Genomic DNA, 27,959 nt, shown 5'->3' with positions numbered 1-27,959 from the left:
AATTTTGATGTGTTCAGGGGATTAGGCAAGCACAGCATTGATCTACTCTGCCATCTTAATCATTCTCTAGATAATTCTGATTTCTTTGAGGACTTTAACGATACCTACTTTAAATTGCGTTAAAACTTGATTTTTTCAGCTATCAGTTCTTCCGTTTGCAGGGTTTGTTTGTATCCTCAGTGCTCTGTAATTTTTGGTTGTGAGGTTACCTGGAGAGTCTTTAAAACACAAGATCATCTGCTAGTGACCTCAGCTTGGTCTGTACCTGGCTGGCTCCAGACCAGGGTTTTCTGAGAGACGTCCACTGTGGGCTCCACTTCGTGGGAGTCGTGCATTTCTGCGACAGTCCCTTTGAGTTTGGTGGCTCTGCTGAGGGCCCAGCTATAGCCCTGTGGCTTTGGTTTTTTTTGCCATGATCTTAAAGGGTAGCTGTAGCTGCTCTGCTTTACGTTCATAGCCTGGCAGCACAAGTCCTGACACCGATCAGGCTGAGGCCCCAGCCTGGCTTAGCTTTTGCACTGTCGCCCACACCTTACACATCGGTCCGCTCACTTCCCAGTCCCCAGGGACTGCCTTTCTTTTGAAGGAGAAGTCTCCGTTTCTTGTCTACAAACATGTCCCTGTTATGTTATTGATTGCATTTGTGTTAGGATCAAATTTTAAAAAAATCTCACGTCTGTGTGTTTAGAGCAGGAGATGGTTTCAACCATTTTTAACCAGAGCAATGTGACTTCTCCACAGGGGATGCAGCTGCTGTTAACTAGACATTGTTTCACAAGCAGATCTGTAGAAATGCACACACCCAGAACTGTATGTTATTCCTCGACTTGAATTACAGCTACTCACATCAGGCCTGTTTGGACCTGTTGGTGACCAGGATGTGGCTCAGCCTCAGGCAACAGGATAAAAGTGAAACAACCTGCAGTGTTTGAGAGTCAAGTTCGAAGCATGTATGTATAATATATATATATATATATATATATATATATATATCACTATCTGCCAGATATAATGGCCTTTGTAAGGACCTTAGAAACATGAACTAATTGAATACAATAATCCTAGGAAACAGATACTATTAATATAATCCCCATTTTACAGATAAGACAACTGAGGTACAAGTAGTGGTAAGCCACGACTGAGATTCGGAGCCTTGTGCTCCATCACGCCCCTATACTGTGCGTGTGTGTGTGTGTGTGTGTGTGTGTGCGTGCTTCCACGCTAGTTTGTACATGGGGATGGGGGCGTGAAGTCAAACACTGGCTGTGACATGACTTTCCATACTTGCAGTGGAATACGGAAGGACAGAGGAGTGGCAGACTCGGACCTGGCCCACTGACGTGAGCCTCCTGCCCCAGATCAGCTCTGCCCACTTCCTCCCTGCCTGCTCGCGTGGCTGTGGGGCTGACCTAGGTCTGGCTCAGACTTAGCAGCCTGAGTGTGCCAAGGGGGCCTGGCTGCAACAGGGGCAATGGGTTCTGTCCTCTCCCATTTTCTCCCACTCCTGTCCCACCACCGGGAAAAGCTTCTCACTGCAGACTGTAGGGACCAGGGGCTGGAGAGTGGGAAGGAAGGTGAAACAGCTCCTCCTGTGAAGAAAGGGCTGACTCACCACTCCATCGTTATTCTTCATATCTAGGGGGATAGAGAGAGATGGAAAGAGACCGGGATACAAGGACCAAGGGGATCTAAAAATGCAGAGAAATGTGGAGAGCTGAGACAGAAAGGTGCAAAGACAGAAAAACAGACACAATGACTGGGAGAGAGAGAAAGATGGACCCAGAGGGTGTCTGAGATGGAAGCCGGGGAGAGATGGGGCAGAGGGTGATTCAAAACTGACATGGAGGGTGAAATGCAAGGAGCTGAACTCCGGGGGCCCTGGGGGCCTTGGAGTCCTTGGGGAGTCTGGAACAGAAGGGCCTGGAGCTAGGAACCCTACCTACCTGTGTGACCCTTTATCTGAGGGAAGGGCTGGGTTTGAGGCTGGAGTAAGTGTGTGTATGTGTGTCCAGCCCCCTCCCTGGGCTGCTGGCCTGCTGTCCCTGGAGCTGGGGACAGGTGCCTTGCCTCTGTGTGCCCTCCTCCTGAACGGGGCCAGCTGGCCCAACATCCACACCTCCCCACCAGTGTCAGGTTCCCGGCTGTTCCCTGGGGGAACTTTGATCTGGAAAGAATGAGAGTGACCGATCTGGCTGCTTCCCAGGGCCGAGCCATGTCACCGAGCCCTGGCCTGGGCTGCCCCGCTGCCTTTCCGCCCACTGGGACACCAGGCAGTTACTCTGGGGTTCAGGAGACACAGAAGGGGTCTTTTCTACTTTCCTTCCCTGCCTTGTTCTCTCCACCTCCATTCATTATTCAATCACTAGTCCAGCACTCCTTCACTCAGCTCTCCTCCCCTTCATTCACTCATTCAATAAACATCGGCTGACGGAACTGGGGAGAGGGCGGTGGGGCAGAGGGATGAGTAAGGTAGGCTCCTGCCCTTTCTGGAGCCCCTAGCCTGAGGGTGATGGGAAGCTTCCCAGACACCCCTGAACCGAGATCGCTGCTCAAGAGAGGCACAAGCCCCACATTGGAGGAGGCAGATAGGGAAGGAGGAATATACATATTCTAACGGGCGAGGTGGGGCAGGGAGTGGAGGCGAGGGGTGGTGACAGCTTCAGAGGAGGCAGCATTAACACTGGGCTCTGAAGAGCTGAAGAATGAGCAGGAACTTGCCAGACAGGATGGCAAGTGCAAGGGACGCTTCAGGCCGAGGTGCCAGTGCAGGCAAAATTGCAGAAGTGTGAGTCTTGTGCATTTTGCTGGAAGGACCTTGAATGCACCCTCATTCACCTGTTGGTGGAGGCGATCCATGGAGCAGGGGGACCATTTTGTTAGAGAAAGGTGATTCTGGGGGCTTGCAGAGGAGGTGGCAGCCTGGTGAGCCCGGATGCTGGTCTCTGCCCTCCAGGCCTTCCCAGGGAGGGGCTGGTGCCCCCAAGACCTCCTGTACAAGCCCCCAGCCCCAGTGCTTTTGAGGAAGCCCGGCTTGTCTATGGACTTCCTGGTCCCGGGACCAGGCCTCAGCCCAACCCCCACCTCAGCCTGGCCTCCGCACCCCCACTGCTCACTCTGAGTGACCAGACCTTTTGCTAGGCTGAAAGTGGACACTGCCCAGCCTGTGGGGGCCCCTGGGGAAGGCCCGGTGAGCCGTAGCCCTGAAGCTCTGGCTCCTCTTGTCCTGGAGGCCACTGAGCCAGGCCCTATAAATAGCCCAGGAACGGGGAGGGGAGGTAGGCCAGGCAGGGCTGGAGGGGCCAGGCCTTTGGGTGGGCAGTTGTGGAGGAGATGGGGAAAGGGAGAAGGAGCCCAGTCCTGCCCCCCGATGACTGCTTGCCTCCCTGGGTCTGAGTTCTCTGTGCTCAGGCAGCCAGGCTGGGCAGGGCAGAGGAGCTTCCATGCAGGGACTGTTGTTATAAGAGGAGGGGCCTGTCCTCCTTCCTCCCATCTCTGGGCGGGTTTCCGGAGGCCCAAAGGTCAGGATATAAGCTGTAAGGGCCTCAGGCTGGGCCTGTCCTACCCCAGAGACCACTTTCCCAGTCTCCAGTGGCTTTGGCAGAGTGCACGCTCTTCCCGGACTTCAGCTTCCCCTCTTGGCTCTGCAGATCCCAGGGTGGGGGTGGGGGTGGGGTGAGTCAGTGGAGACCTCTCGAGGCCATAGGGCCAGGGCTTAGGGGCTGGGATCTGAGGCGGAGGATCCTGGAAATGGAAAATGTGAGCCCAACAGTCTTATCTGGGCTGGAAGCAGCTGTCTCCACTCCACACCCTCTGGAGCCCCCAGCTCTGGGGGGAGGACCACAGGCTCGTCCATGCAGGGATGCATGTTGTTTGCTCTCCGGGTAGCCTCAGCCGAGGCCTGTGCGAAATTGCTCCTTCACTGGGACCAATGGGGCCCGATGTTGGTCCAGGAGGGAGGGAAGCTCTGTTTGCTATACTACCTCCCCAGATTAGGGCCACCCTTAGAATTTTATATGCAAGAGTCTCTGCAGAATGCCTTTTAGAAACAGACTTCTAGGTTGGGTTAAAGAGTCAGCAAGAAATGGGGCATGTGACACACGTTGTCAGGCTCACACGCATACTCATGCTCACACAATGATACCCACACAGACATCTGCCATATGTAAGCACACGTAGACACATGACATACATGTACAGGCATGTGCATAGTATCAGTGGCATAGGACACATCCTGATGTCTATGTTGACATGTGTACTGCCAGCATGTGTAACATATGTGTGTTCATAAACACATTCACCACCTATGAGCAAATGCATAAAAATCCTTTCCAGAAACATGGGTACGTGCAAATGTGCACACATCCCACATGCCACATATGCATGCAGGTCTTAGAGACTCTGTAACTCTCACATCTGTCTTCTTCACAGACACACCCACACATGTGTGTGCAAGCATGATACATGCACAGACATGCCCTCAGATACGTGGGGAAAAGATGAACATTACAAGTTTACACGTGTGTCCGGCACAGTGTCACTGAAATGGAGGGATGGAGTTTAAAGAAGGGCTTGGTAGAGGGGAGTGGGAGGGACCCAGGGGCAGGAGTCTCTTCCCGACCTTCCAGGGGCCTCAGGGTCCCAGGATCAGCCTCAGTGACTCTGCTTCAGGCAGGCAGAGCTGTGAGGCAGAGGGCAGAGCCCCAGGTGCCCCTCACCTGGGTGGAGATGAGGCCTGGGACGCCAGCACTTGCCCAGCCCAGGGCTTCTGCTTCTGCACAACCTTCACCATGGCTCCTGCCTCCCTGCTTCGCACTCCTCTTGGCTCCTGAACCCAGCAACCTGGCAGGAAAAGATAAACACAAGCCCTGTGTCCCCACCCCTATGGATCTCATAACAAGGCAACGGTTTCTAGGGCAGAGGCTGGGTTTCAGGATTTGGGAGGAGGAGTGGGGGATGGTGTGTTTGCCAGGGGGGTCTAGTGTTGGAGTGGACTTCTCCGTGGGGTCCTTGTTGGCTTGTTCCCTTTGAGTGCCTGACCGTGAGAAGCGGCGTATGGCTGTTTTCATGCACCTTCCCAGTTATGAAGCCTCTCTGCCAGGCCCCTTAGTAGCCCCGTCAAGCTGAGGGCTGCATGGACAGTGTGGCAGGCCCAATGAGGGCCTGACAGATAATTGGTCTGGCCTGGCCCATGACACTCCAACCTGGGCCCTTCCTGGCAGAGCGGTGTGAAGGGGTGAGGTGACCAGTGAGGTGAGCAGCTGCCTTTGATCCAGCACAAAGGCTGATGTGACCTTGGAGACAAGCTCTGTGTAGCATCTATGAGCTCCCCATGGCTCACTATGCCGTCTACTGTACCCTCTCTGTGACCTGTCTTAGTGAGAGGTACCCCTACACCCCACGCCAGCATTCGGGAGACACCCTTGCCTCTCTCCCCCATCTCTCCCCGTTTGCCATCCAGCCAGTAGTCCTGTTGGCTCCACTGGCTCTCCAATGATCCCCTTTTCCCCGGCATTCACCCAGAATTTATTGAGTACTTTCTAAAGATTCTGTTGGGATAGATGAGCGGTTGAGACAGACAGCCCCTGATCTCCAAGGATGGAGTCTGACACGTGCCTACAAATGTGTGTATACACTGCACCCACGCGTACGGACTCAGTGTGGAGGGCGGAGGGCGGTAACAGCAGGTGGTGGTAACAGACAGGTGGGCTGCAGAGAACTGAACCATCTCACTTCCCATGTCCCTGTAATTCCTATATGTGTCCTCAGGAGTCCGGGGAGTGGGTGGGACCTTCAGGACAGAGCACCGGAGGCGGGTGGGTATGGGGAGACAGGCTGGCCTAGAGGTGGCGAAGTGGGAGTCATCAGCCTGGATGTGGGGGTGGGTGACACTCCCCCAGAAAGGGCCTGCAGGTGAAAGGGGACAGGCCTAGCTTAGCGCTCTGGGAACTACAAGGGATGAGTGAAAGAAGAGTCACTCAGGAAGTTCCCTGGGGAGAAAAAAGCAAGACGGGAAGGGAGTCTGGAGACAGAAGAAGAGGGAGTGGTCCTCAGGGGTTACTGCCAGAGGGCCATGGGGTAGGGCTTCTGGAGACCTGAGGAGCAATTCTAGGGGAGAGGAGCCTCCAACCAACCTGGGAACGGTGAGGAGCTGCCCAGACTTGGCTGAATTTGATTGTTGCCCCGGGAGGTACGCTGGGACCAGCACAGAAGAGGAGTCTCCAACCTGGGGCTGGGACCCGGGGTTCCAGGCCTGTCTTTGTATGCCTTGCTGTGCGGTCTAGGGCCCGTCCCTGTCCCTGTTGGGGCCTCAGTTTCGCCATCTCAGGTCCATGACTTCACGGTTTTGGCCTGGCAGGGATTGGATCTCATGAGGGGGACTGACAGGGGGACTCAGGAAGGCTTGTCTCATATCCTGCTTCCAACCTAGAAGCAGAGCAAATCAGGGACCAGCAGGCAGCGGAGGGGTCAGAGCCAGGTGAAGGGGAGGCTGGGAGGGCAGGCGCCAGAGACCCCAGGACTCTGTGGGAGGTCAGCTCACCGGCTCACTGACATCAGGGCTGGTGAATGTGGAGGGAGCTCAGCCAGGTTCATCAGCGCTCACCTCCCTCACAGCCTGGTACTGGGCAGGAGCTGAGCTGGAGGAGGGTGAGAGGAGGGGGCCTGCGGCCGAGGCAGCCTCCCTCCACCTGGCCATGGAGCCAGCTCTTGGGAGGCACTGGTCTTCCAGCCTACCCCACCCCAGAATCACCCCATCCCCTTCCTTCCTTCTACCCCTGCCTCTCTGCTCCTCTTCCTCATGTTCCTGGTTCATTTCTCCTTCCCTCCTAGGCTCATCTCCAGCTTCTGACTCAGTGGTCTGACTGCTGAGGGAGAGGAGCCAAGAGGGATGGTTTGATTCTTGTACTGTCTGCCTTCCTAGAACCCACAGACAGCCCCATCTCTGCCCTTGACAGAGTCCCTATTTCAGCTGCAGATGGAGCCCTACCCTGCCCTGCCCCCAAACAGCCCCTCCCAGATATTCTCATGGTGGATCCAAACAGACCAGATAACCTACATGAGATAGGAGAGTGTGGATGGGTCCTGGGCAGCCCGTCTCTACAGTCTCTCATTTCTTCCTCACTCTTAGGATTCCCACCCCCAGAGAGAAACCCGGCCAGCCTTCTTTCCCCTGGAGGATGGGAGAGAAGGCTGGACCCCTGCCTATGCTGCTGGTCCAGGCACATGCCCAGGTGCACATTGGCTGTGGGGCCCGGGGTCAAGCTGTCCAGTCCCTTCTAAGACATCCCTCTATGGTCCTTCCTTGGGTCCTGCAAAGAAAGGGACTGGGTTTTTCTGGCTGTGATCACGGTCCCTGGACTCCAGGCTCCCATGCTCAGACCTGTAGGGGCTACAAGCGCCATCTGGGGTGGAAGCTGCAGCAGCAGTGTCTCTCACGGTCTCTATCAAAGATTTTACCCAAAGAAAGAATGTAGGGAGCGGTTTGGCTCACCCTGTCCAGACAGCTACTTGGAACATACACACGCACACACACATGCAACATGCACGCCTTTTGGCACTTGACTTTCTCATGAAATAATTGCTGGAAGGCTGCTTGGATTAGGTAACCCAGCATTCCTTCCTGTCCCCGCGGTGGAGGGGGAAGGGGATCAGCATTCAGCATCTGTTATACTGATCTCGCTCCTTTGGGGCAGTGCAGGCCAGTCCAGGAGGTCTGTGGCTCCAAACATCTTTGGAAGCCTCAGATGACAGGAACAAGCCTTTCAGATCTCTCATTCCTGCAGTCATCTGGCTGTGCCTGCCCAGCCACGGGGCCCCCTTCAGGTGGGCCAGGCCTGGGAAGGAAAAGGCTAATCAGGAAAATTTGTTTTGCACAGAGAAGGACGGGGTGTGCCCATTTTTAAGTCAGTTTTACAATACAGTATACATGGAAACTTACAGTATCTTTGCCCGTCATCCTATCATCCTGAAGGAACAACTGTTTCCACTCCTCCCATTCTTGTGATGGTTCAGGGCAGGTGTTAGAAAGGAGGAATATGTGGGCTCAGGCATAAAAAAAAGTGTTGAGAGGGAATAGAGGTGAGAGCCTCGCCTGTGGACAGGGGCTAGTGACAGAGACTGATGGAGGGAGTGGGTGATTAGTCCCAAAGTCACCCATCCCAGGATGTGGAGATTACACCCTTTCCTCTCTGACCTCAGCCTCTCCTGATCTAACAGGACTCCCTGGATGAGCCTGAAGCCTCTATTGAATTGGCTGGAGGGCACAAAGATAGAGCTACACAGAATGGGGCTGGGAGGCAAAAGTGCATAATTGCAGAGACAGGGAGGGAACCTCACTATCTGCCTCCTCGCTTAGATCTTATAACAGGTGCAAGAAAATCCAGGCAAAGGTCCCACAGGTGAGTATGTGCTCGTGAGAGCCGTGCCCACGGTGTAGAAAGGACAGTGCCCAGCACAGGGTGAGGGTCACAGGGCAATTCTAGGGACTGGTGCTGCTATTCTCGGGTCTCCCTGAGTAGTGGGTACGTCCCCATCTCCAGGAGGACAACGGCCCTGCGGGTGAGAGCGCCTAGAGAATGCGTAACCCGTGTCTGTGGTCTCCAAAGTAAAGTCCACTTAGGAGTCAAGGCCTTCTTCCGGTGGGCCTGCAGCCCCTACCCCGGGCCACACGTCGCTCCTCATAGGTCAAGGGGGCTCGGACTCAGCGCTGACCCGGTAGCTAGCAACGCCAAAGGTGGGGCAAGCTCTTCTTCTGCGCCTCTGAGGGGCCCCCACCCCGCACCTTCCCGCGGGTCTCCAGGGGGCGGGGTGTCCCCAAGCCGGCCCCGCCTCCGAGGTCCCGCCCCCGCGTGGCGCCCAGTCCCCGGGCTCGAGGGTCCGCCCCGCCCTCCGCCCGCCTCTCCCACCGCCCCTCCGGCGAGCCCAGCTGGGGAAGGCCAGTCGAGGCCCGGAGCTGCGGAGCTTGGCTTCTCTCGCTGCCAGGTCCGGTCTTAGTCCACTGCAACCCGCTCCGCCATGGAGCCGGCCCCCGACGCCGCGGAAGCATGCACGGTGCGCGAGGCTCTGGGCCGTTACGAGGCGGCGCTGGAGGGCGCGGTGCGCGCGCTGCACGAGGACATGCAGGGGCTGCAGCGCGGTGTGGAGCGGCGCGTGGCCGAGGCGCTGCGCCTGGCCGGCCCGCTGGCGCGCACGGTGGCCGAGCTGCAGCGCGACAACCAGAGGCTGCAGGCGCAGCTCGAGCGCTTGACGCGCCAGGTGGAGGCACTGGGCTTGGCGACCGGGCTGTCCCCTGCGCCCGGTACACCAGGCACGCCCAGCCCTCCGCCTGCGCCCGGTGTTCGGGACCGAGCGCCCCGCCTGGGCACCGCACGCTTCGCCAGCCATGCCACCTTCTCGCTGTCCGGCCGCAGCCAGGTAAGCCTGGGAGAGCGCGTGCGCGTGCGCTGGGGGAATGGGGTTCTGCAGGTGCCGCCCTGCCATCCCGACTGCGTATGTCTGCTGGGCGGGTGTGGGGGTGTGGGTTTGTGTGTGTGTGTGTGTGTGTGTGTGTGTGTGCTCTGCCTCCACCCGCCACTAGGATTCGGTGGTGGGAGTCCCGCCGCTACTCTGGAGTTGAAGAAGGCCAAGACGCACTGTCTTAGTCCGCCCGCTGCACCTGTCTCGGGCCCCCTCCCTTCTTTGGAGACGGGCCCTGTTTGCTCCGATTTCTGTCTTCCTCTCCCCGCTGTCCCATGACACTAAGGGCTTGGGCTCTGAGGTCCGGCCCCTGACCATTCTACACCACCCGGGGCCTCCCTGGGGTGTTGGAATGGTCAGCACCCGCTACTCCCCCACCTCTCTTTACGCCCCCTCCCCCCATGTTGCCGCTTCACTGAGGCCTGACGGTTCCGGTTATCAATTAACCCAGATTGTGAACTCAAGCCCCTGTGTGTGGGGAGGACACCATCTGGTCGGGTGCAGCGGCCTTTGGGAACTCGCATTGCAGGGGGCAAATCCCTTACCGTGAAGGTAGAGACAGGGAAACGAGACCTGAGCAGTCTGTAGATTCCTGGGCTCAGTGACTGGAGGTGGGGCGGAGGCCGGTGTGGACCGGTCAGTACCCTGAGCACGGGGCCTCTTGGAGTGGCTGGTTAGAATGTTTTCATGGTGTGTGCAGTGGCCCTTGGGTGGGATTTTCCACCCTGCTCAGGCATGTGCCCTGGGGTTGGGTTTCCAGGGTCTGGTCTGAGTAGTCTGCACCTGGGGCCCCTCCTTGGTTCAATCCATCAGGCACTCAGGTCTCCTGTGTGCACTTCAGGGGGCAGGGGGAGGGGGATCAGATTAGCTCATGGAGGTCCCAGTCTGGGTGGAAGGTGGCCCTAGATGGAGCAGAATCAATAGTGCAGGCAGTCAGAGCAGATGTTCTGCTGCAAACGCCATCATCCGTCCCCAGTGGGTGTCCCAGGAAGGCTTTGTGCTGAAGGCTCAGGGCTTGCTGCTGCTGGTGTAGATATGCCGGGGTGCTATGGGGGGCTGTGCATGCAGCCTCAGGTAGACTAAAAGGACTCCCTGGCCAGAGGGGAGCCGGGTGAGTATGAGAGTGGAGGGGCAAGTTGTGAAGGTTCCTTGGATGCTGGGCAAGGGAGCTGGGCTTTGCCTCAGGACGTGAGAGGTACTTCAACATGTGCTGGTGGCAGAGCCCCTGGGTGACCCAGTGCTCCGTGTGAAGTGGAGTGTAATTCTGCCCTATGAGCATGATACACTATATGTCCATGGTATAAAGTCACCACTGTGGGCTCACACATGCCCAATAAACCGTGTCATCGGCTGTTTCTGAGGTTTTATTTTAACACGCGTTTGTTTGCTGCTTGTCTGCTCGTGGAAGCAGCTGCCCAAGTCTTAACAAAAATACTCCCAGTCATATGTGTATGAACATGTGTACATGCATACATGTACACATATGAGAGCATTCTCTTCAGTCATCTAACCTTTTCAGTGGGAGTTGGCCGTGATCACCTCAGGTGAGCTGTCCTCTTGCTTATGGGGGTGGTCTCGGGGGGCTCTGGACACGGGAGGGGCAGGGTCCTCCTTGTATCTGGCAAGCTCCCTCCAGGATGGGTGGTGAGTTGGAGGGTGGCTGGAGACAGGCTAAGTTGGTTGTGATGGTCCAAGGAGAGAGGATGGTCATAGCTGGGGCAGCAGTGGGTGAAGGAGAGCTGGGCTGCCTTGGAGATGGGTCTCAGAGGGGGAATCAGCAGGGTGAGATAGTCTTTGGATGTGAGCAGGGAGGCAGAGAGAGGAGCCCTACCTGGGGGCCTGCTGGGTCACAGACCTGGTGGAGATCCTGGGTTCCATTTGGGTTGTGTTGAGTGTGAGGGGCTGTGGAACATCCAGGGTGAAGCTGTCGCAGAACAGGTGGAGTCATGGATCCACTGCCCAGAGCGGTCAAAGCCGCAGCTTAGGGAGACAACAGGGCAGAGCTGGTCATTGAAGTCCTAGAGTGGGCGAGGTCTTCAGGGCAGTTGTGCAGCAGGAGAGGGTGGGCAGAGCACTGGGTTGGGGTAGGAAACTTGAGTCCCATATCTTGGCTCTGCTAATGCCTTTAGTCTAGATGTCAGGTTTGGGGTGACCCTTCTCACACTGGGCTTGCGTGATGATGGGTAGGAGGGTGGTCTCCGAATAGCCCCTTGGCCGAGATGTGGGCAGAGCCTTTTTCCTGGGTGAGGAGTGGCTCCAGTCTCCGGATGGGGCAGTGACTGCAGGGTAACCTGGAAGTTAGGGCTGCAGTCCAGGCTCCCAGCACGAGTTCTCCCTATCCCCTTCCCCTCTGCTTTGCCAAGACCCTTTGGCAGGAATCTTCCTGGTAGCGTCTGGTCCCTTGGGGCATTATGGGAGGTGTGGGCCTGCAACGTGCAGGGGCAAGTGTGTCTGTGGGGCCCCCCCATAGAGACCCACATTCCTGGGAAAATGGTTTTGCCATCAGCCTGTCCCTCCAGGCCCCTGTCTGGAGGACCTGTGGAACCTGTTGGACCAGAGCAGGGTGGGTGGGGGGACATGGAGACCCCAGAGCTGGGTGGAACCTGGTGATAGGTGGGGTCTGGGGTTCAGGAGGGACTGGCTGTTTCTCCACCCCCTGCTGAGTTGACTTCAAGTTAGCAATGCCCTCCCCACTCTGTGTGCCAGGAGATGCCCCCCACCCTTCTCCACTGTTCCTATGAGTAGGCCTGGCTGCTCCCCCTCTGTCTTCCTGAATCTGAAGTTGAGAGGTCACCTCCTGTCCAAGGCCAGGCTCTGAGTCCTGTCGTCTCTCACTTCCCCGGAGACCCCACCTCTAGAGCGTCCCTTCACCTTGCTGGAGCCTTTCTCTCAGCCTATAAATGTCCTACTCCTTCCATCTGGAAGAATCCCTCAAACCCCTTTTCCCCTCTCCCCCCATGGCTAAAGTTACTGTGTGGTCTCCATTTCTCTCTGGCTTCTCCCCCAGGCCATCTCCTGTCCCCTCCCCTCGCCTCTGATTCAGTTCCTAAACCGTCGCCAGTGACCTCCTTTTTTGCTAAACCCAATGGATGCATTTTAGATCTCATCCTGACCTTCTTTTCCTTGACCTGACGCCACCTTTGGACGCTGCTGACGTGCCTGGCTTCCTGATACACTTCTGCCTGTCTTTCTCAGCATTCTTCTGGTTTCCGTCCCACCTACCTGGCTGCTCCTTCTCATTCTCATCTGCAGATGCCTCTTCTGCCCCTGAAATGTGGTGCCTCATCCCCGGCCCTGTCAGCCCAGTCAGCTCTTCCTCTGCTGTGCTCTGGATGGAAGACTCCTGTTTCTCCATCGTTTGTCTGTCTTTCCTTCCTCCTAAACTTCACACTCAAATACCCAGCTGCTTCCTGGCCTCAATTCCCTGATGCCCCAGGGCACCTTCCCCTAGTCCTGTCCCAAACTGAAGTACTTGTTTCCTCGCCAACGCCCCCTCCCTTCCTGGCCACCTCACTCAGGCCTGAAGCCCACGCGTGGAAGAGGCATGGTGTCCTCCTCTCCCTCCACAGCCACTCACTCTCCCCAAAGCTCTGCGTCCTTCTTGCCGCCATTCACCTTCCCTCTGCCCCATCTTTCTTTCTCACATCCCCCTCCGGGACTAGTGAGGCGGCTGGCCATCTGGTTTCCCCAGTCCATGCCACTCTCTCACTGGCTTCTGCAGGATGTTCCTAAAACACAGAGCTGATGACCTTCAACTCCTTTTTGCCCAAGGAGTCAAGGCCAAGTTCTTGGCACTGGCACCTTGGGCTGCACGGTGCTGCTGCAGCCACTGGATCAGTATGTTGTGCCCTGATGTCTGTCAGCTTTTGCAGACACTAGTCTCTCTGCTGGGAATGGCCTTCCCTCCTTGTCCCCCTGGCTTGCTCTAGATTTGGCTCAAGCACTCCTGCCTCTGGGAAGCCCTCGCTGACCCACTGGGCTGGATGACGTCTGTCTTAGGCACACCCTCAGGCTGCCTTGGTGCCATCTGGTCGAGGTCCTTGTTCCCCCATCAGACTAAGTCCTCCATGGCAGGGTGACCACCTCTTGCACTGGTTGCAGAAGTAGCTGAGCTGTCTGGGGCTGGGGCTTGGCTTTTGTTACCTGGGAACCTTATAGACAAGGGGGCCAGCCTGGAGGCATCTAGGGAGAGGTGTAGCCAACCTCTCGGGCCATCCATTGTGAGTTCTTAGTAGAACCCCTGGTAGGGTTCTGCCTCGATCCCTCTCTTGCCAGCAGACCCCAGCAGACTGCGAGCCCTTCACACCTCCCTCATTGTGTGAAGGGCAGGACTGTGGTTGAGGAGAATGTCCCTTCTGGCCACAGGTCTTGGCTGTTTCTCACTGTGTAACCTTGGACTGTGCAAACCCTCTCTCTGAGCCCTCAAATCCCCTCTGTAAAATGGGGCTTGTAGCACCTACCTGGGAGGATAGAAGCAAGTTGGTATACATGACATGCCCAGAAAAAGGGCCTGACACTTGGTAGGTGCTCAAAATGGTACTTGCGTAGCCTGCTCCCAGATCTGAAACAAAAAAACTGAGACTCAGAGGGGGCATGACCTGTCCCAGGTCACCTGGTGGTTGGCAGCACAGGATGCCAGGCTCCCCCGCTGGTTCTTGGTCTTGGCTCTCTACACCCCTTCCCCACTGCTGCATCCTAGGGTGGAGGGAGGGGCCACCTGGAGCCAATCAAGCCCCTGTGCTTTGGACATCCGGGCAAATCTTGGGACCCTGCATCCAATGAGAAGCCCTCAACATGAGGGCCCCCATCGTTGGCTCAGAAGAACCTCATGTATGTCTCTGGGTTTCAGCTGTTCCCACACAGGCAGCCACACCAGCCTGCCACCTGGAATGAGCCTGAGCCAGGCTCTCCTGACCCCTTCGTCTGGTCCAGCCAGGGGGAGGGGAGGGACCACCTTGAACGCTCCTTTCGAACCCTCTGTCTTGGCCTTTGTCCCTAGCATTTTTGGGCTCTGGATGAGTCTAGAGGAGGTATTTGCCTTACAGGGTCCCAGGGACTGAGCAGCTGGGGCTGGGTCCTCCCAGCTTGCTGTGTTTCCTTGGCTCATCACTGTATGTCCTGGGGGCTGTCTCTCTCACACATGAGTGTTGTTTGCCCTGCCGGAACCACGCGGGGCTTGGGGAGTGATTTTGGGGGTAGGCTGCCTGCTCTGGCTGACAGGGCCCCACGGTGTTTGTGTCTCTAGAGTGTGGAGCATCGTGATGAAACCAGCGAGTCAGAGATGAGAAGGACCTCCAACCCATGCATTATTGAGAATGGACACCAACCAGGGACAGGTAGGGGCCACCTGCAGAGGCTGGCTGGCTGGCTTTGGGGGTCAGGGTCTTAGTGGCCAGGCATCTGTGCCAGGGCATCCCTTGGCTGGGAGGGAACACTTGAGCTTGAACCCCAACGTATGGACAGGTTGCCAGGAGAACAGCTTGATTCGGTGTGAAGTAGACTTTTTCAACACAGAGGGAAATGGGAGATCTCGGAAAGTGGCAAGGCTTCCTGTTTCTGGAGGAATGCAAGCAGGGGCTGAGGAATCGTCCATACACTGAGCCGGGTCGAGAGGGGACTGACACGCCTACTAGTGTTCATTGACCTGGCTGTGAGGGGAAGTTGGAGCGGAGGTCAGCTCTGGTTGGAGCAGCGAGAGTCCCCAGTAGGGAGAGGTCACGGAGACAGGAGAGGTCAGGGCGACCGTGGAGGTAGCGGGTAGCCAGAAGAGGGTTCAGGGAGGCTGGAGCTCGCCTGGGGGTCTGAGGCCCCTGTGGATGCCATGACTGACACCTACCGCTCTCCCTCTGGTCACATGTTCCAGGTCCAGGTGATGGACCCCCTGAAGCCGCCCAGACCTTCCCAGCACCAGAGCCGCCCAAGCCTCGCCCTGCGAGCCTCCCCTTGCGGCTGCCCCACCAGCCAGTCACGGCCATCACGCGGGTCTCCGAGAGGTTTTCTGGGGAGACCTCGACCACAGGTCTCTCGCCCACGTCTGCCACCGTCCTGGGGGGCCTCAGCTCGAGCCCCAGCGATGCCACCACACCCTGGACTCCCAGTTCCAGTGGTAGGAGCAGGGGAGCAGGGGCTTAGGGCTTGACCCCACCTCTGGTCCGGGAGGGTGGGCAGGCGCTGGGGGATTAGCAAGAGACTCAGAAAACTTGGGGCAAAGCCCTAGTGCCCCCTCTGCCTGTCACTGTGACCCCCTTCTCTACACTGTCTGTGCCATCCAGTGGGGCCCAACCTTGCCTAACTCCTCTCCCAGAGATGCTGTGCAGTAGTGTCATCCTCTGTGGGTGACAACCCTGGCTCTTATTACTGGTTGAGGTTGTGGTTAGAAGGTGGCCTCTTAGCCTGTACCTTTTGGCATAAGCCCCCCCACCCCGCCCGTGGTCAGGTGTCAGTGGTAGACCTGAGGTGGGACTCTATGGGCTTCCAAAATGAGGGATCGGGAACAAAATGTTTGCTGGATACGTAGCACAGGAGGCCCTGGGCCCTGTGTTCTCAGAAGCAGGTGGGGACACTTTAAAAGACCTCTTTTATGTCATTGCTCTATGTTCCCAGCCTCCTTTCTCCTCAACTGTTGGCCAAGGTGCGGCCAGCTTAGCCCAGGGGTCCTGCCTGTCTGTGCAGTGATGCTGAGTAAATACACAGGGCTGGGGCACAGGAGGGAGGCAGAAGGGTCGCACTGCCCCTCCCTGCGACCAGGGTTTGTTCTTTCTCTCCTTCCCTTTGTTCTGCAGAGAAGAATTCTTCTCTCCCACTGTCTTTGTTGGGCTCTGGCTATGGGGCAGTGACAGCAGGCAGAAACAATGACAGGTGAGTCAGGGCTCATGTTCCCACGTTCCTGGTGGGTGGGGCCATCGCTCCACAGGTGTCATCTGGGCTTTGCCTTGGACCCAGGATGCCCAGGCCACCTGTAGGGAGCTCCCTGTGCTGGTCACAGGAGGAGGTACACTCCTTGGGTTGGTGCCTCCAGAGAACTAAGGCAGCAGGGTTGCTGGGTAGGATTGGAGCAGGGGAAATGAGGCAGCAGGGTTTGGCTGGAGAGTTTTGTTGGGAGAAATATGGCTGCAGGCTGGTTTCTCTATGGACCCTTTAAAGCAAGTCTGTCAAAAGATAGGAAGAGTGTCTCAGTCCCCCTGGAGGAAGGAGGGTAAGAGCATGTCTCCAACTGTCCTCTTCATCCATCCACCCTGGCTGGGGTCCCTCGAGCCGGGGTGCTTCCTGCCTGTGTACTGTGGAGGTACCTGAAGAGGCCGTAGGCTGAGGCAAGCCTGCAGGGGCTTGTGGTACAGGCCTCCTGGCCTGTAGGTGTCCCCGCATTGCCCCAGGCCAGCTGGGCTGTGGGGTTGGTGGGGAGGTAGGGTTGGAGGACTGGCTTGGCTTTCTTTTTTCTCTTAATAATAAAAGAGTTGTGACTTTCTGGCAAACGGTTCTAGTGGGGGAAAACAAAGGGGGGTCTTATCTATTGGTGGTGGAGGAGGGGAGTCTGGTCCTGGTGGGACTAGTTCTGGGTACACCTCCCGCCTAAGAGGATGCTCCCTGCCTGCCCCAGGCACGGACACCCTCACCCATGAGGGGGCCCAGTCTCCCTCCCTGAGTTGGGCGTGCTGGCCAGGCTGCCTGCTTCAGACAGCAGCTCAGTTCAGAAAACCTGCCTAACTGGTCAGAGACTAGAGCAAGTGGTACTTTCTTTCCGCCTGCCACAGTAGCCCCCATTTCTGCCTCATTCCTCACTCAGTGGGGAGGAGGAGCCTGGGGCCTGTGTGAGCTGGTGATGGCTGGACCTGTATTCCTGACTCGGTGGTTCTCTCCTCAGCCCAGCTCTAGTAACGCCTCCCCAGTCGCCCCCGTCCCCACAGCCGCCAGCCACCGCTCAGGCCCATCGCCAGGGGGAGCGCCGCCGGGAGCTGGTGAGGTCACAGACGCTGCCTCGCACCTCCAGTGCTCAGGCTCGGAAGGCCTTGTTTGAGAAGTGGGAGCAGGATACAGCGGGCAAGTACGGACACTAGTGCCCAGACCAGGGGGCCCCCAGAGTAGGTCCAGATCCAGACTAGGGTCAGGAGGGCACAGCACAGCAAAACTGGCGCTGTCCTACATCCAATGGGTCCTTCCCTAAGATGTGACCTCACGGGCAAGACACAGGTCCGAACTGGGCCCCAGGGTGGGCCGGGGGCAGGGAGCCAGGCAAGGCCTCATGAGAGCCCTCCTCTGTTCCCCATTCTCAGAGGGGTCCCTGGGATGCCCTCACACCCACGTTCTTTGTGGGTGGTAGCCCCTTTGGTTTCTGGGTATGACTGGAAGACCAGAAGGTCCATCGATTGGGATTCCCAGTAGGAGCCGGGAAGTGACACACAGGACCCGAGTGCCGACGGGTCCACTGTCATGCCTCGAGCCTCCCCATTGGAGATGTGACCCAGGCTTGCCCATTTATCTGGCCCTCCTGTCAGTGCACGGTAGTGGTGCCTGTTGCTTGCAGGGTGCAGCCCAGGCCTGAGATGGTGAAAGGACCCAGGGATGGCTCCTGAGGCTCCAACCCTAGTGAGGGACAGAGACCCAGGGAGTGTCCCCACTGGCCCAAACCACCTCATCTCAGTTGTTGGAGAGTGTCCTTGGGGCCCAGAGGAGGAAACCATCCTTCTAGGCTGGGAAAGAGCCATCAGGGTGGGCGGCCTCAGAGGGAGGCTCATAAGGAGACTTTGGATAAGGGGAAGGCGTTTCAGCAGGGGCAGGGCATGAGCACAGGGCCGTGCAGGCTCAGATCCTCTGAACCAAGGTTGCCAAGTGACTGCTGATTCCAAGTGTGGGAAATAATCAGGGCACCTGGAGGCTGGAAGGGGGGATGGTCCTGCTGACACTATCAAGGACAGCTATGTAGCTGGTGTGCAGGGCTCATGCCTGGATATAGACATGGGACGTGAGGGACACTTTGTGCTGACAGAGCGTCCCCTGGGTGAACAGAGCAGCTGGGGCCATCTTCCCAGTGGTGTGGGAATGGCTGGGGACTTCCCTGCCTCTCAGAGGAGATGGCAGCTGAGGGGCGACCCCCACGGCAGGCCTGCGTTCTCTCCACAGGGGGAAAGGCGAGGCCCGGGCCAAGCTGAAGCGGTCCCAGAGCTTCGGGGTAGCCAGCGCTAGCAGCATCAAGCAGATCTTGCTCGAATGGTGCCGCAGCAAGACTCTTGGTTACCAGGTGAGCCCAGGATCCCGCCACGGGCCCTGGGAACCCCGACCAGAAGCTTGGCTGAGCATCTTCCTAACTCATTTCCCTGACCAGGGCAAGAGCCCCAGGATGGGGCAGAGAGTAGGAGCTAGAGCAATTATGCCTTTCCAGTGGGTCCCTAGCTGCCTGCAGCATGTGATTAGAAATCCCACGAGTCCTGTATCTGGACCCGAGCAGACTGGTCTAGGGCACCTTACAGGGTGAAGTTGTGACTCCAGCTTGTGGCTGAGCTGGGTGGATGGTGGACCTTGGGAAAGGGCTGGGAGAATCTGCTTGTGGGATTGAACTGGGTGAGGCAGCCGAGGTGGGTGGGGGCTGTACCCTCACCTTCCTGTGTGGACCTCGCCTCGCTCGTAGCACGTGGACCTGCAGAACTTCTCCTCCAGCTGGAGTGATGGGATGGCCTTCTGTGCCCTGGTGCACTCCTTCTTCCCTGATGCCTTCGACTACAGCACCCTGAGCCCCACGCAGCGGCAGAAGAACTTCGAGCTGGCCTTCACCATGGCTGAGTGAGTATGGTGGTCCCGCTGGCGACCAGCCAGGTTCTCTTCTCAGTGCACCTGCCCCCTTTCTTGGGTGCCCAGCCTCTGGTAGATGGCCTGGGAAACCAGCCACAGACAGGGCGTGACGGGCAGTGGGATAGTGTCCTCCCTGGGCTGGTGGAGAGATGCAGTTGCCTGGGTGAGAGACAGCCACCAATCAATAGGAAATGGAATGTATCTGCCTGGGAGACATTAAAAGAACTTCTCCCGTAAGTGGATTTTGCTTCCCTAAACATGTTCTAGCATTCACATGAAATTGCCTACCTCTGAAGACCTGCTCATCAGGAGAAGATTGGGTGGGGGCAATTGTGGGATCCCCCGGGGAAGCCAGTGGGGATTTGGTTATTGTCTGAGGGTAAACTCCAGAGCATGAGGAGCATTGTGAGGTGGGATGTATCTGCCAGCGCTGTGGCGGGGGTGCATTCATCCTGAGTCCGAGAGGGACTCCTTACAAAGGGGTAGGCAGGAGTGAGGGAGCCAAGCCAGGCACAGTACAGTAGCCGCAGGGTATTCAGCTTGCAGTTAGCGAACTGGGCAGCGTAGCTGTGTGTGCAGAGGGCTGGCGGATAGGACCTGTGCTTTTGGGCAGTGGATGCGACCAGCTCACAGATACATACTCTGCCCTCACCCTCCTTCTGCCCTCATGCCAGGGCCTCCTGCTGGCTGAACGAACACAAGCAGAAAGCAGAAGGTGGGGAAGCCATTACTGTGGTCCATCGAGGCCCCAAGGCAGCGTGGGGCACAGATGAAGGTGTTCAGGGCTGCCTGATGCTAAGCCTCGGGGGGCTAAGGCGAGGAAGGTCAGAGGAAAGGAAAGGCTCCTCAGAGCGAGTTTCCTGGAGGGAACATTTCTCATTCTTTCTTGCCTGCCCACCCGCCTTCGTGCCTGTGACATAAGCGTCTGCTAGCGACCTGCGTCCGATCCCCTTTGTTTCTTGTCTGCGTCCCCAGTGCCCACGTCCGGGAGGTGCTCTCCGGTGCTTGTTGAGTTGGCCTTGCCTGCCCTCCTCACTCCATTCCCTGCCCAACCTCCCAGCCTCACTCACCCCAGCCCCCCACACCCAGCTGAGCCTGGCCAGGAAAGGAGTCAGAGCCAGCAGGTGACAAGACCCATCCTTGGTATCGTAGGTCTCACCTTGAGCCCAGGCAGCCGCCCCGCTCTGAGCAGCAGCTTTCACTCTGGGGGCAGAATGGAGACCTGGCTCCGAGCTCCTTGGCCCAAGTTGTTGGAACATGAGTATTGCCCCTGTTGTGTTGTCTCGGATGACGTGCTTGCACTCGCGGCCCCCTCGGGGTCATAAGAACTCCTTGTATACTTTAAAAGCCTTCTCTTTCCTGGCGGCTTGGGATTAGCTGTCATCCTAATTGCAGAAACAGCTTTGGACGGAGTGTGTTATGCAACTGGATCCAGACGATGGTGAAGCAGAGCCAAGTGCATGATGTTGGGGAGGGGTGCCTCCCCAGGACGAGGCCCAGCTGCCTGAAGCCCAGAAATGGGGGGACTGTCAACAATAAGACTGTCAGTCTGCAGGGCTGGGGCCATGACATGGGCACCCCAAGACCCATCCCAGCTGGGTGAGGCCACACTCAAGTTACAGAGTTCTTTTCCATCAAGTCTAGTGGGCCAGGTGGTGGTGCCAACTCATGCCTTGGTTGCTTTGGTCACTCTCAGCCCTGGACCAGGCTGGGCTGTGGTAGGGAGAGGGAGGCCTTGGGCCACGGGGTGGCGGCCCTGCACCCCAGCTCCCAGGGAACACAGCTTCCCTTGGCAGCTAGAGCCAGAGCAATTCGTGGGTCTGTGTTCCCAGCATAATCTTTGAGCTCACGGAGCCTCCAGACTCCAAACAGATGTTTCTTCTGTTCCCAGCCTGGGAGAGCAGTGGTGGAGGCTCCAGGGTTAGGCTCCCTCCTCCCCAGAGCAAACAGCAGGGGTGAAAAAAACTTGGCCCTGCCTCCCTGTGGCCTGAGCCTGCTCCTGGCTGGGGAGGGGAGGTTGGTCTGCCAGACCCCTGAGATGAATTCTAGCTTTTCTGCTGACTCGAGGGGGTGGGGAGGGGCGCCCACAGCAGGCCTGTATGGGGAGCTTGCTCAGAGTCTGGGAAGGTGCCTCCTCTCATGAGTCAGCTGGGACATTACCTCGCAGGTACTCAGGGGAGACGGCTGGGAAGGGCCTGCCTGTCCTAGGCCTCTTGGGAGGACAGCAGCTTGGATCACCCAGTTATTTGGAAAATAGGCTGGTTAGAGAAGCTGGAAAGAAAGCACAGGGACACCTGCTTGAGGATACTGGCTACCACTTTCTTAATATACAGTATATTCCTTAGGTTTGCCAGCCAAAGCCAGGCAAACATGTGGGACTGTTAGAAGCCACCAAGAGCCACGTAGGCAGCAGGAATGCGCTAAGAAGGATAGTGTGGGAGCAGAGGAGCCTGGGCTCTGATGAAGGCACAACCTTTGGAAGGAAAAGGAGGACCCAGATGGGGCCTCCACACGTTGAGTCCACCTTGTATCAGGAAAGAAAAGTTTCCCGACCCTTCCTTCCATGAGCAACTGCCTTAAAAGCACAGAGATGTGTCAGGAACCTGTGGAGTAAAAGTGGCTTGAGCTGTCCCTTCCCCCAATAATTCACAGTCCCAAAGATTCCCCGTGGCCTAATCTGTGTGAGCAATGTGGTGTTGATAGCAAAACGAGCTCCCCTTGCGGAACAGGTGTTCAGGGCCTGGAAAGCGGGAGGACCAGCCCCTTTTATGGGTGCTTTACCCTCTGCACCCTTCTCCCCTCATCTCCCACGGAGCCAGACATTCCGCCCGAGGCTCCCAATTGCCCTGTGGGGAATGTGCCCTGCTCTCGGGTTACCCCAAGCAGAAGGGGCTTCCAGGCTATTTGTAGTGTCCATGTGTCTCTGCCTAAAACCAAATAGGACGCTGCAGCCCAAGCCCTGGCATTTTGGTCTCAGAGAAGGCTTAAACAAATAAAAATAACCCCTCAAACCCCTCCTTCCTCTCCCTTCCAAGCCAGCCCTGTGGTGGCTGAAGATCACAATAGAGTGGGGTAGGAGAAAACCCTCTAAACCCTTTTGAACCCCAAACAAGGTGGGGCTAAGTAGATTCATCTGCTAATAGGCAGATGTTGACTCTGGTTCTTGCTGTGCGGTGACATTGGAAGTGATTTGTATTTTCTGCTTTGGACTGTTCCATGTTGTTTGAATTATTTAAAACAAGCTTGTATCATTTTTACAAAAGCAGTTTTATGTTTTTAAATTGAAAAGGCAGTTGGGGCCTCTAATATTTGAGACTGAAATATTTTTTTATAAAAGTCAAGGCTGGTCATCATTTTTCTTGTCTCATATCCTGTCTCATGAGCTGTGTCTGCAGCTTCTGGCAATCTTGTCATTAATGTTGTGGTGGGTGGGGTGTGGTGGGGACATGTGGCCCTGTCCCCTGGTTGTTTGCTGGGGAAGCCAGCACCTTGCTCACGGCTTCCTGTCTGGTAGTGGAGGGTGATGCCAGGGTGAGGCCTGAGCTCCAGTCCTAACCGCCACCTTGATCTTGAGGACACTCTGCCTGGGCAGGGATGTCGTTCCTAGGAAGGTAAATGCAGCCTCTAGGATGAAGAAGGGGGTCAGCTCGCTCTCCCTGCACCTCTCCCAGGTAGGACAACGCTTGGGACAGCCAGTAGTTCTGCGTGCCTTCTGTGAAGAGGGCGAGAAAGAAATTAGAACCAGCTTGGCAGACAGGGTCCCAGGTACCCTTTAGGGAAAGGAAGGAAACAGAGATAGTTAGTTTCAGGAAAAGACATGCATATAAAGATTCTCTTCCAACATGTGGAAGGCTCTTCTGTAGGGGGAAAAATAATCAGCCTTGTGAGACCCATCGATGTGAAGTACCAAGAGGGAAAAGAGCATGAGAAACCAAGGGTAAACTTTGTCATGGCCAGTGCCACCTGCAGAGGGATTCAAATTGTCCTTGGAGGAAATGAGGGCCCCTTCCTTGGACCTGGAGGTGAGCAAGCCAGAGCAGGGCCTTCATACAGATGGCTGGTGCTTCTGATGGAGGAGTTTGGAGAATGATATTTCAGTGCTCTTCCAAGTCTGAGGTTCAGGGGTCTACTGCTGCCCTCATTTCATAGGGGGGCTGCTGAGGCCACAGCTGTCAGTGGGGATACCGTGCGCACATGTGCAGAGCCTGCTCACACACGCCTGAGCTCCTCTGACAGCAGCCTTGGGAGGGAGGAAGGGAGGGAGAGAGAGGCAGGGAAGGCAGGTGCTCTTGCTGTGCTGCAGGTGAGGAGGAGGGCACCAGATGCTAAGTGATAGCTCAGGAAGGTGAAGTCAGGTCCCTGGAGGACTCTCAAAGAACTCAGATTTTCAATCCTTGACCATTGACAAAGCACCTTGGCATGACTCCCCTTGTCAGAGTACCGACTTCCCTGACACCGAGCCCTGCCCTGGCCTGTCCTGGGGAGCAAGAGTGCCCGCTCATTGGGCCAAAGCACTCGCCACCCCACAAAGCTGTTGGATTCCCTTACCGGCTGCCCGCTCCAAACTGAGGGGGAGGCAGCGATGGGATCTGGGACAGATGTCTCCATTTCACCTTGACATTTGGTTTCTGATAGGAGGCCTGGCGCCAGGCCAGTGCCACAAAGCAGGGCCCCGTGCGAATGTCATGGTCCTTGTCTTGGGAGCATACAAGCCCAGGAGGCGATAGGGACGGACGGTGGGAAGCGCTGCATGAACCCTGTGCACTGGTTCACAGGTTCTGGGGTCCAAGGCACATGAAGACACGCAACATCCCAAAATGGAGCAGAGGCGGAGCCCACGGGGAGGGGGAGCAGGGGCAGGAGGAGCAGGGGCAGGAGTCTGTTTTTCTGACGAGGAAAGGCGAAGCAAGTGCTAGAGCGAGGAGCTGAACCCGGCAATCTAGATTTCAAATGTTGGCCTCTTTTCCCCAGTGATCCCCTCTCGTTCATAAAGTGAGGCACCATAATAAAAACAGCAACAACAATAATCTCTAATGTTTATTGAGCTATTTCTATGTGCCAGGCACTGTTCTACTGTGTTTCCCCCCAAAATAAGACCTAGCCAGACAATCAGCTCTAATGCATCTTTTGGAGCAAAAATTAATACAAGACCCGGTCTTATTTTACTATAATATAACACCTGGTCTTATAATATAATATAATATAACATAACATAACATAACATAACATAACATAACATAACATAACATAACATAATATATAATATAATACTGGGTCTTATTTTACTATAAGACTGGGTCTTATGTAATAATATAATATAATATAAATACTGGGTCTTATATTAATTTTTGCTCCAAAAGATGCATTAGAGCTGATTGTCTGGCTACGTCTTATTTTCGGGGAAACACAGTATCTTGTTTGCATGGATTAGTCCACACCACCCTGTGAAGTGGTTATTATTCCAGATGGGGAAACTGAGGCCCAGAGTCTCTTGCTCAAAGTCACATAGATAGTAAGGATGGAACTGGGATGGAAACCCTAGTAGTCATGCACTTATTGACATGGGGAAGAAAAAGACTGGGGACCCCGGGAACTACCAAAGCGCACACAGCTGTTGAAGGAAAGAAACTGATGATTGGACAAGTGGAATCATTTTGTGCTTTCCGTTCTGCCTGGTAACGTCAGGACAGCCACATCTGGCACCCAGGGGAAGCATTGCTCAGCATTCCAGAGGACATCGGCTGTTATTTCAACACTCAGTGCCGAGATACTCAGTGCAATCAATGTACCTTAACTGGATACCCATCTTTCCGCTTCCACGAGACCTTGAAGCGGGGGCCCTCAGCCCGCTCCCAGCTGGGATGGCAGAGGGATCAGCTTTCTTTCCAGCCCAGTGAAAGGCCCAAGTTTCCACACGTGTCTACACTAGAGGCAGAGGGCCTGGGGTGGGGGTAGGGGGTGCGGGTAGGTGACAAGATGATTTTAGGCAATTTTTCAAACATCCATAGACAATAAATTTAGTGGCTCATGACCAGCATTAAGAAAAGATAAAAGAGGTGAGGAGATAAATAAAGATGAAATATTATAAATATTGGTAGAAGAAAGGATCAGTAGTTTTGTGAAACTTTATTTCCACATATGTGTATGTGTTTGCTGAATCATGATGAAAAATCTCTTTCTATAGGTCATGGTAAAAAAAAAGTTTTAAAACACTGTTTTAGGAGGCAGATGGGTGAATTTACTTTATTCTTTTTACGACAGGTCCTTGAGTAACATTGTTTTGTAACAATGATGAGATGCCATAGGAATGTAACTCTTGACTCTTGGTTATATTAATTAGCCTATGGTAAAATTGATTTTGTCACACGTCATTTCATTTAAGTCACAGAACCTATCCGCGATGTTAAATAAGGACTTACCGTAGTTCATGCTGACTTTCCATATACTGCTGATATCATTGAATTTTTTAGTGAAATTTAAGTGTTACATTTTATTAATAAAAATTAGATTAAATTAAAAAATATACTTTTTAAGTAGAACTTAATCTAGGGAAATTTCATTTCACTGAAAATTGACATTAACTCAAATCAAAATAGAAGTTGCATAGGTGGTTCCTGAATGTGGGAATTTGGGAAACACTGCATTAGACTAAGTGACTCTAAAGGTTCTCCTGGGGTAAGAACCTTTAGAGTTGGGGGCCACTTGGTAGCCTCCAGCTCCAGGCTGAGTTCGTTCTCGGGGTGATGACGGCCATGGGGCTGGCTGATTGTGGGGACCTTCGTTCTGACGGGGCATCTGTGTTTCAGGAACCTGGCTAACTGCGAACGCCTCATCGAAGTGGATGACATGATGCTGATGGGCCGCAAGCCAGACCCCATGTGTGTCTTCACTTACGTCCAGTCGCTGTACAACCACCTGCGTCACTTTGAGTGACGCCCTTTGGGCCTGGAGCGCCACCATTGCAACCCCAGGAGGAGACTGTGGGGCCCCTTGTGTTCCCCAAGTCAGGATGGCCCGAGAAGAGTTGCGTTTTGGTGTGAGCGCTGTTTGTTCTGTGGCGTGTGACGACGCTGCCGTCCTGCCCGGCTGTGTTTACTGATTAAAGCACGGCTGCGCTGCGCTCCAACTGTGTTGATCACAGCCAGGGCTCGAAGGAAAAGGAAAAATTACCAGAGAGAGAGAGAAATTGGTGCTAAGTAATTATCTTCCTTAAAAAAATGCTTGTCTGTAGATCCTGGAATGCTAAATCACAATTTTCCCTCTGGTGAATCTGATACATTGGTTTCACAGGGTTACACTGATTACCAAAATTTTTTTTTTTTTTTTAAATCAAACTACCCAGAGTTTTTTACTTCCTCACACTATTGTAGGTTCCTTTCCTCCCTCCCTCTGGGCCACTGCCAGGAAACAGAAAGACCGCTTGCTTAATCAGCAGCTTGACAAAGAAGACCGAAGTCTTGGGAAGAAAGTGTTTAATCACTCCCAGGTCCTAGGCAACAGATGACCTTCAAGTCACCTCGGCTCTCTGGGGAGATGGGAAAGCTCTCGACTGTCCCAAAGTGCTCCTGTCCTTCCCGGGAGGCCCCACAAGTGTTAGGCTAAGAATAGGCTCTTGTAGAGTTAACACTTTTGGGGCCGGACAGGCCCTTTGTGTAGAGAGGTAGTGTTTATTCACAGCTTTTCTAGGGAATATGCTGCCGATATTTATAAAAAGTAACTCCATCTGTACCATTGACCATTTGTATATAAAAAGATGTGTCGCACTTCGCTTGGGGTTTGTTATTTCTGTTTGGGGGATATGGGGACTGTGACTAAGAGATTTTGCACACATTCCAAATGAAAGTCTACTTAAATGCTCCCTTATGTGTTTCTGCACCTAAATCACATGCCCAGAAAGTTGAAAATCACATTTGCTCATCTCCGTTTGTCGAAGGAGCGTGAACAGAGAGTGCCCCCTTGCAGATCTGTCCCTGGATGGAGACTGGCCTATCTGTGATACACAGGGGTCTGCCGTGGCAGGTTCTGGGGTGGTCCTGCACGTGGAGGAAGACCATCCAGGAGCGCTGGTTTAATTCACAGCTGTTTGGTGGTAGGCTTTACCACATCTTTGGATCCTATAAAGCCACAGCCATTAGCTTATTCTAATTCAAGAACCGTTTTCGAATTGTGTTGGATTTCAGCCCTGAACTTCGAGAACTTCCCTTTAAGGAGCTAATATGTGTCTTCCGCTCATGCCATGGGCTCTAAATGCCAGTGCCTCTCAGAGTCACATGCCTGTCTACTGTGTTGTAGGTCGTGGGGACAGAGCTCTTTTGGGGTGATAGGAGGAACATGGCAGAGCTCTTTGGGGGTGGTGGTGATAGGAGGAACGTGGCAGAGCTTGCCAGGTGAGGAAGCAGTGGTCTTAGCAGATTTGTTTGTTCAGGCTGCAGTCTTCTTCAATCCTTTGGATGCTCCCACAGTGGGAATCACTCCCTTTCCGGCTCTCATCTCTGTGAGGCTCAGGAAGGTGAGCCCTATTATTAGCAAAGACCCAGCGCCTGTTCCTTTTTCATACTGAAGCTTAGGGTTTCAAACCTAAAGCCAATTTGGGAGCACAGGGGCTCTATAAAAAGCATATAAGCCTATATGTTCCTGAGTACTCGCACATGTTAAATGGAGCTCTCCCTGAATTGCAGACATGGCCTTGCCCCTCCGCATATAAAATAGAGCAGATCCTGCTG

The 27,959-nt window shown here is 55.2% G+C and overlaps 1 protein-coding gene across 3 annotated transcripts; it reads left to right on the top strand.

The window, feature by feature from the left end:
- Positions 1-8,906: 8,906 nt before the first annotated feature.
- Positions 8,907-27,002, top strand: SMTNL2 (smoothelin like 2). 3 transcript variants are annotated; one of them, XM_019743855.2, is made up of 8 exons: positions 8,907-9,411; positions 14,699-14,789; positions 15,317-15,472; positions 16,236-16,311; positions 17,315-17,494; positions 18,571-18,688; positions 19,076-19,227; positions 26,043-27,002. In XM_019743855.2, the coding sequence occupies exons 1-8, from the start codon at positions 9,013-9,015 to the stop codon at positions 26,167-26,169; spliced, it is 1,299 nt and encodes a 432-aa protein (XP_019599414.2). In that variant the 5' UTR covers positions 8,907-9,012; the 3' UTR covers positions 26,170-27,002. The 3 variants fall into 3 exon arrangements, with proteins under 3 accessions (XP_019599414.2, XP_019599413.2, XP_019599415.2); XM_019743854.2 differs by having other exon boundaries at positions 8,909-9,411; positions 15,317-15,559; XM_019743856.2 differs by lacking the exon at positions 8,907-9,411 and adding an exon at positions 10,362-10,564 and having other exon boundaries at positions 15,317-15,559.
- Positions 27,003-27,959: the final 957 nt, after the last annotated feature.

Source organism: Rhinolophus sinicus, linkage group LG15 (assembly GCF_036562045.2).
Source record: "Rhinolophus sinicus isolate RSC01 linkage group LG15, ASM3656204v1, whole genome shotgun sequence".
Taxonomy (NCBI): Eukaryota; Metazoa; Chordata; class Mammalia; order Chiroptera; family Rhinolophidae; genus Rhinolophus; species Rhinolophus sinicus.
Note: the sequence above shows the minus strand (reverse complement) of the source record. Positions and strands in the feature narration are given on the sequence as shown.

Coding starts and splice junctions, on each gene's coding strand:
- SMTNL2 (XM_019743854.2), top strand. CDS start 9,013: ATGGAGCCGGCCCCCGACGCCGCGGAAGCATGCACGGTGCGCGAGGCT. Junction 16,312..17,314: donor GCAGGCAGAAACAATGACAG/GTGAGTCAGGGC, acceptor TTCTCTCCTCAG/CCCAGCTCTAGTAACGCCTC. Junction 18,689..19,075: donor GCAAGACTCTTGGTTACCAG/GTGAGCCCAGGA, acceptor CCTCGCTCGTAG/CACGTGGACCTGCAGAACTT.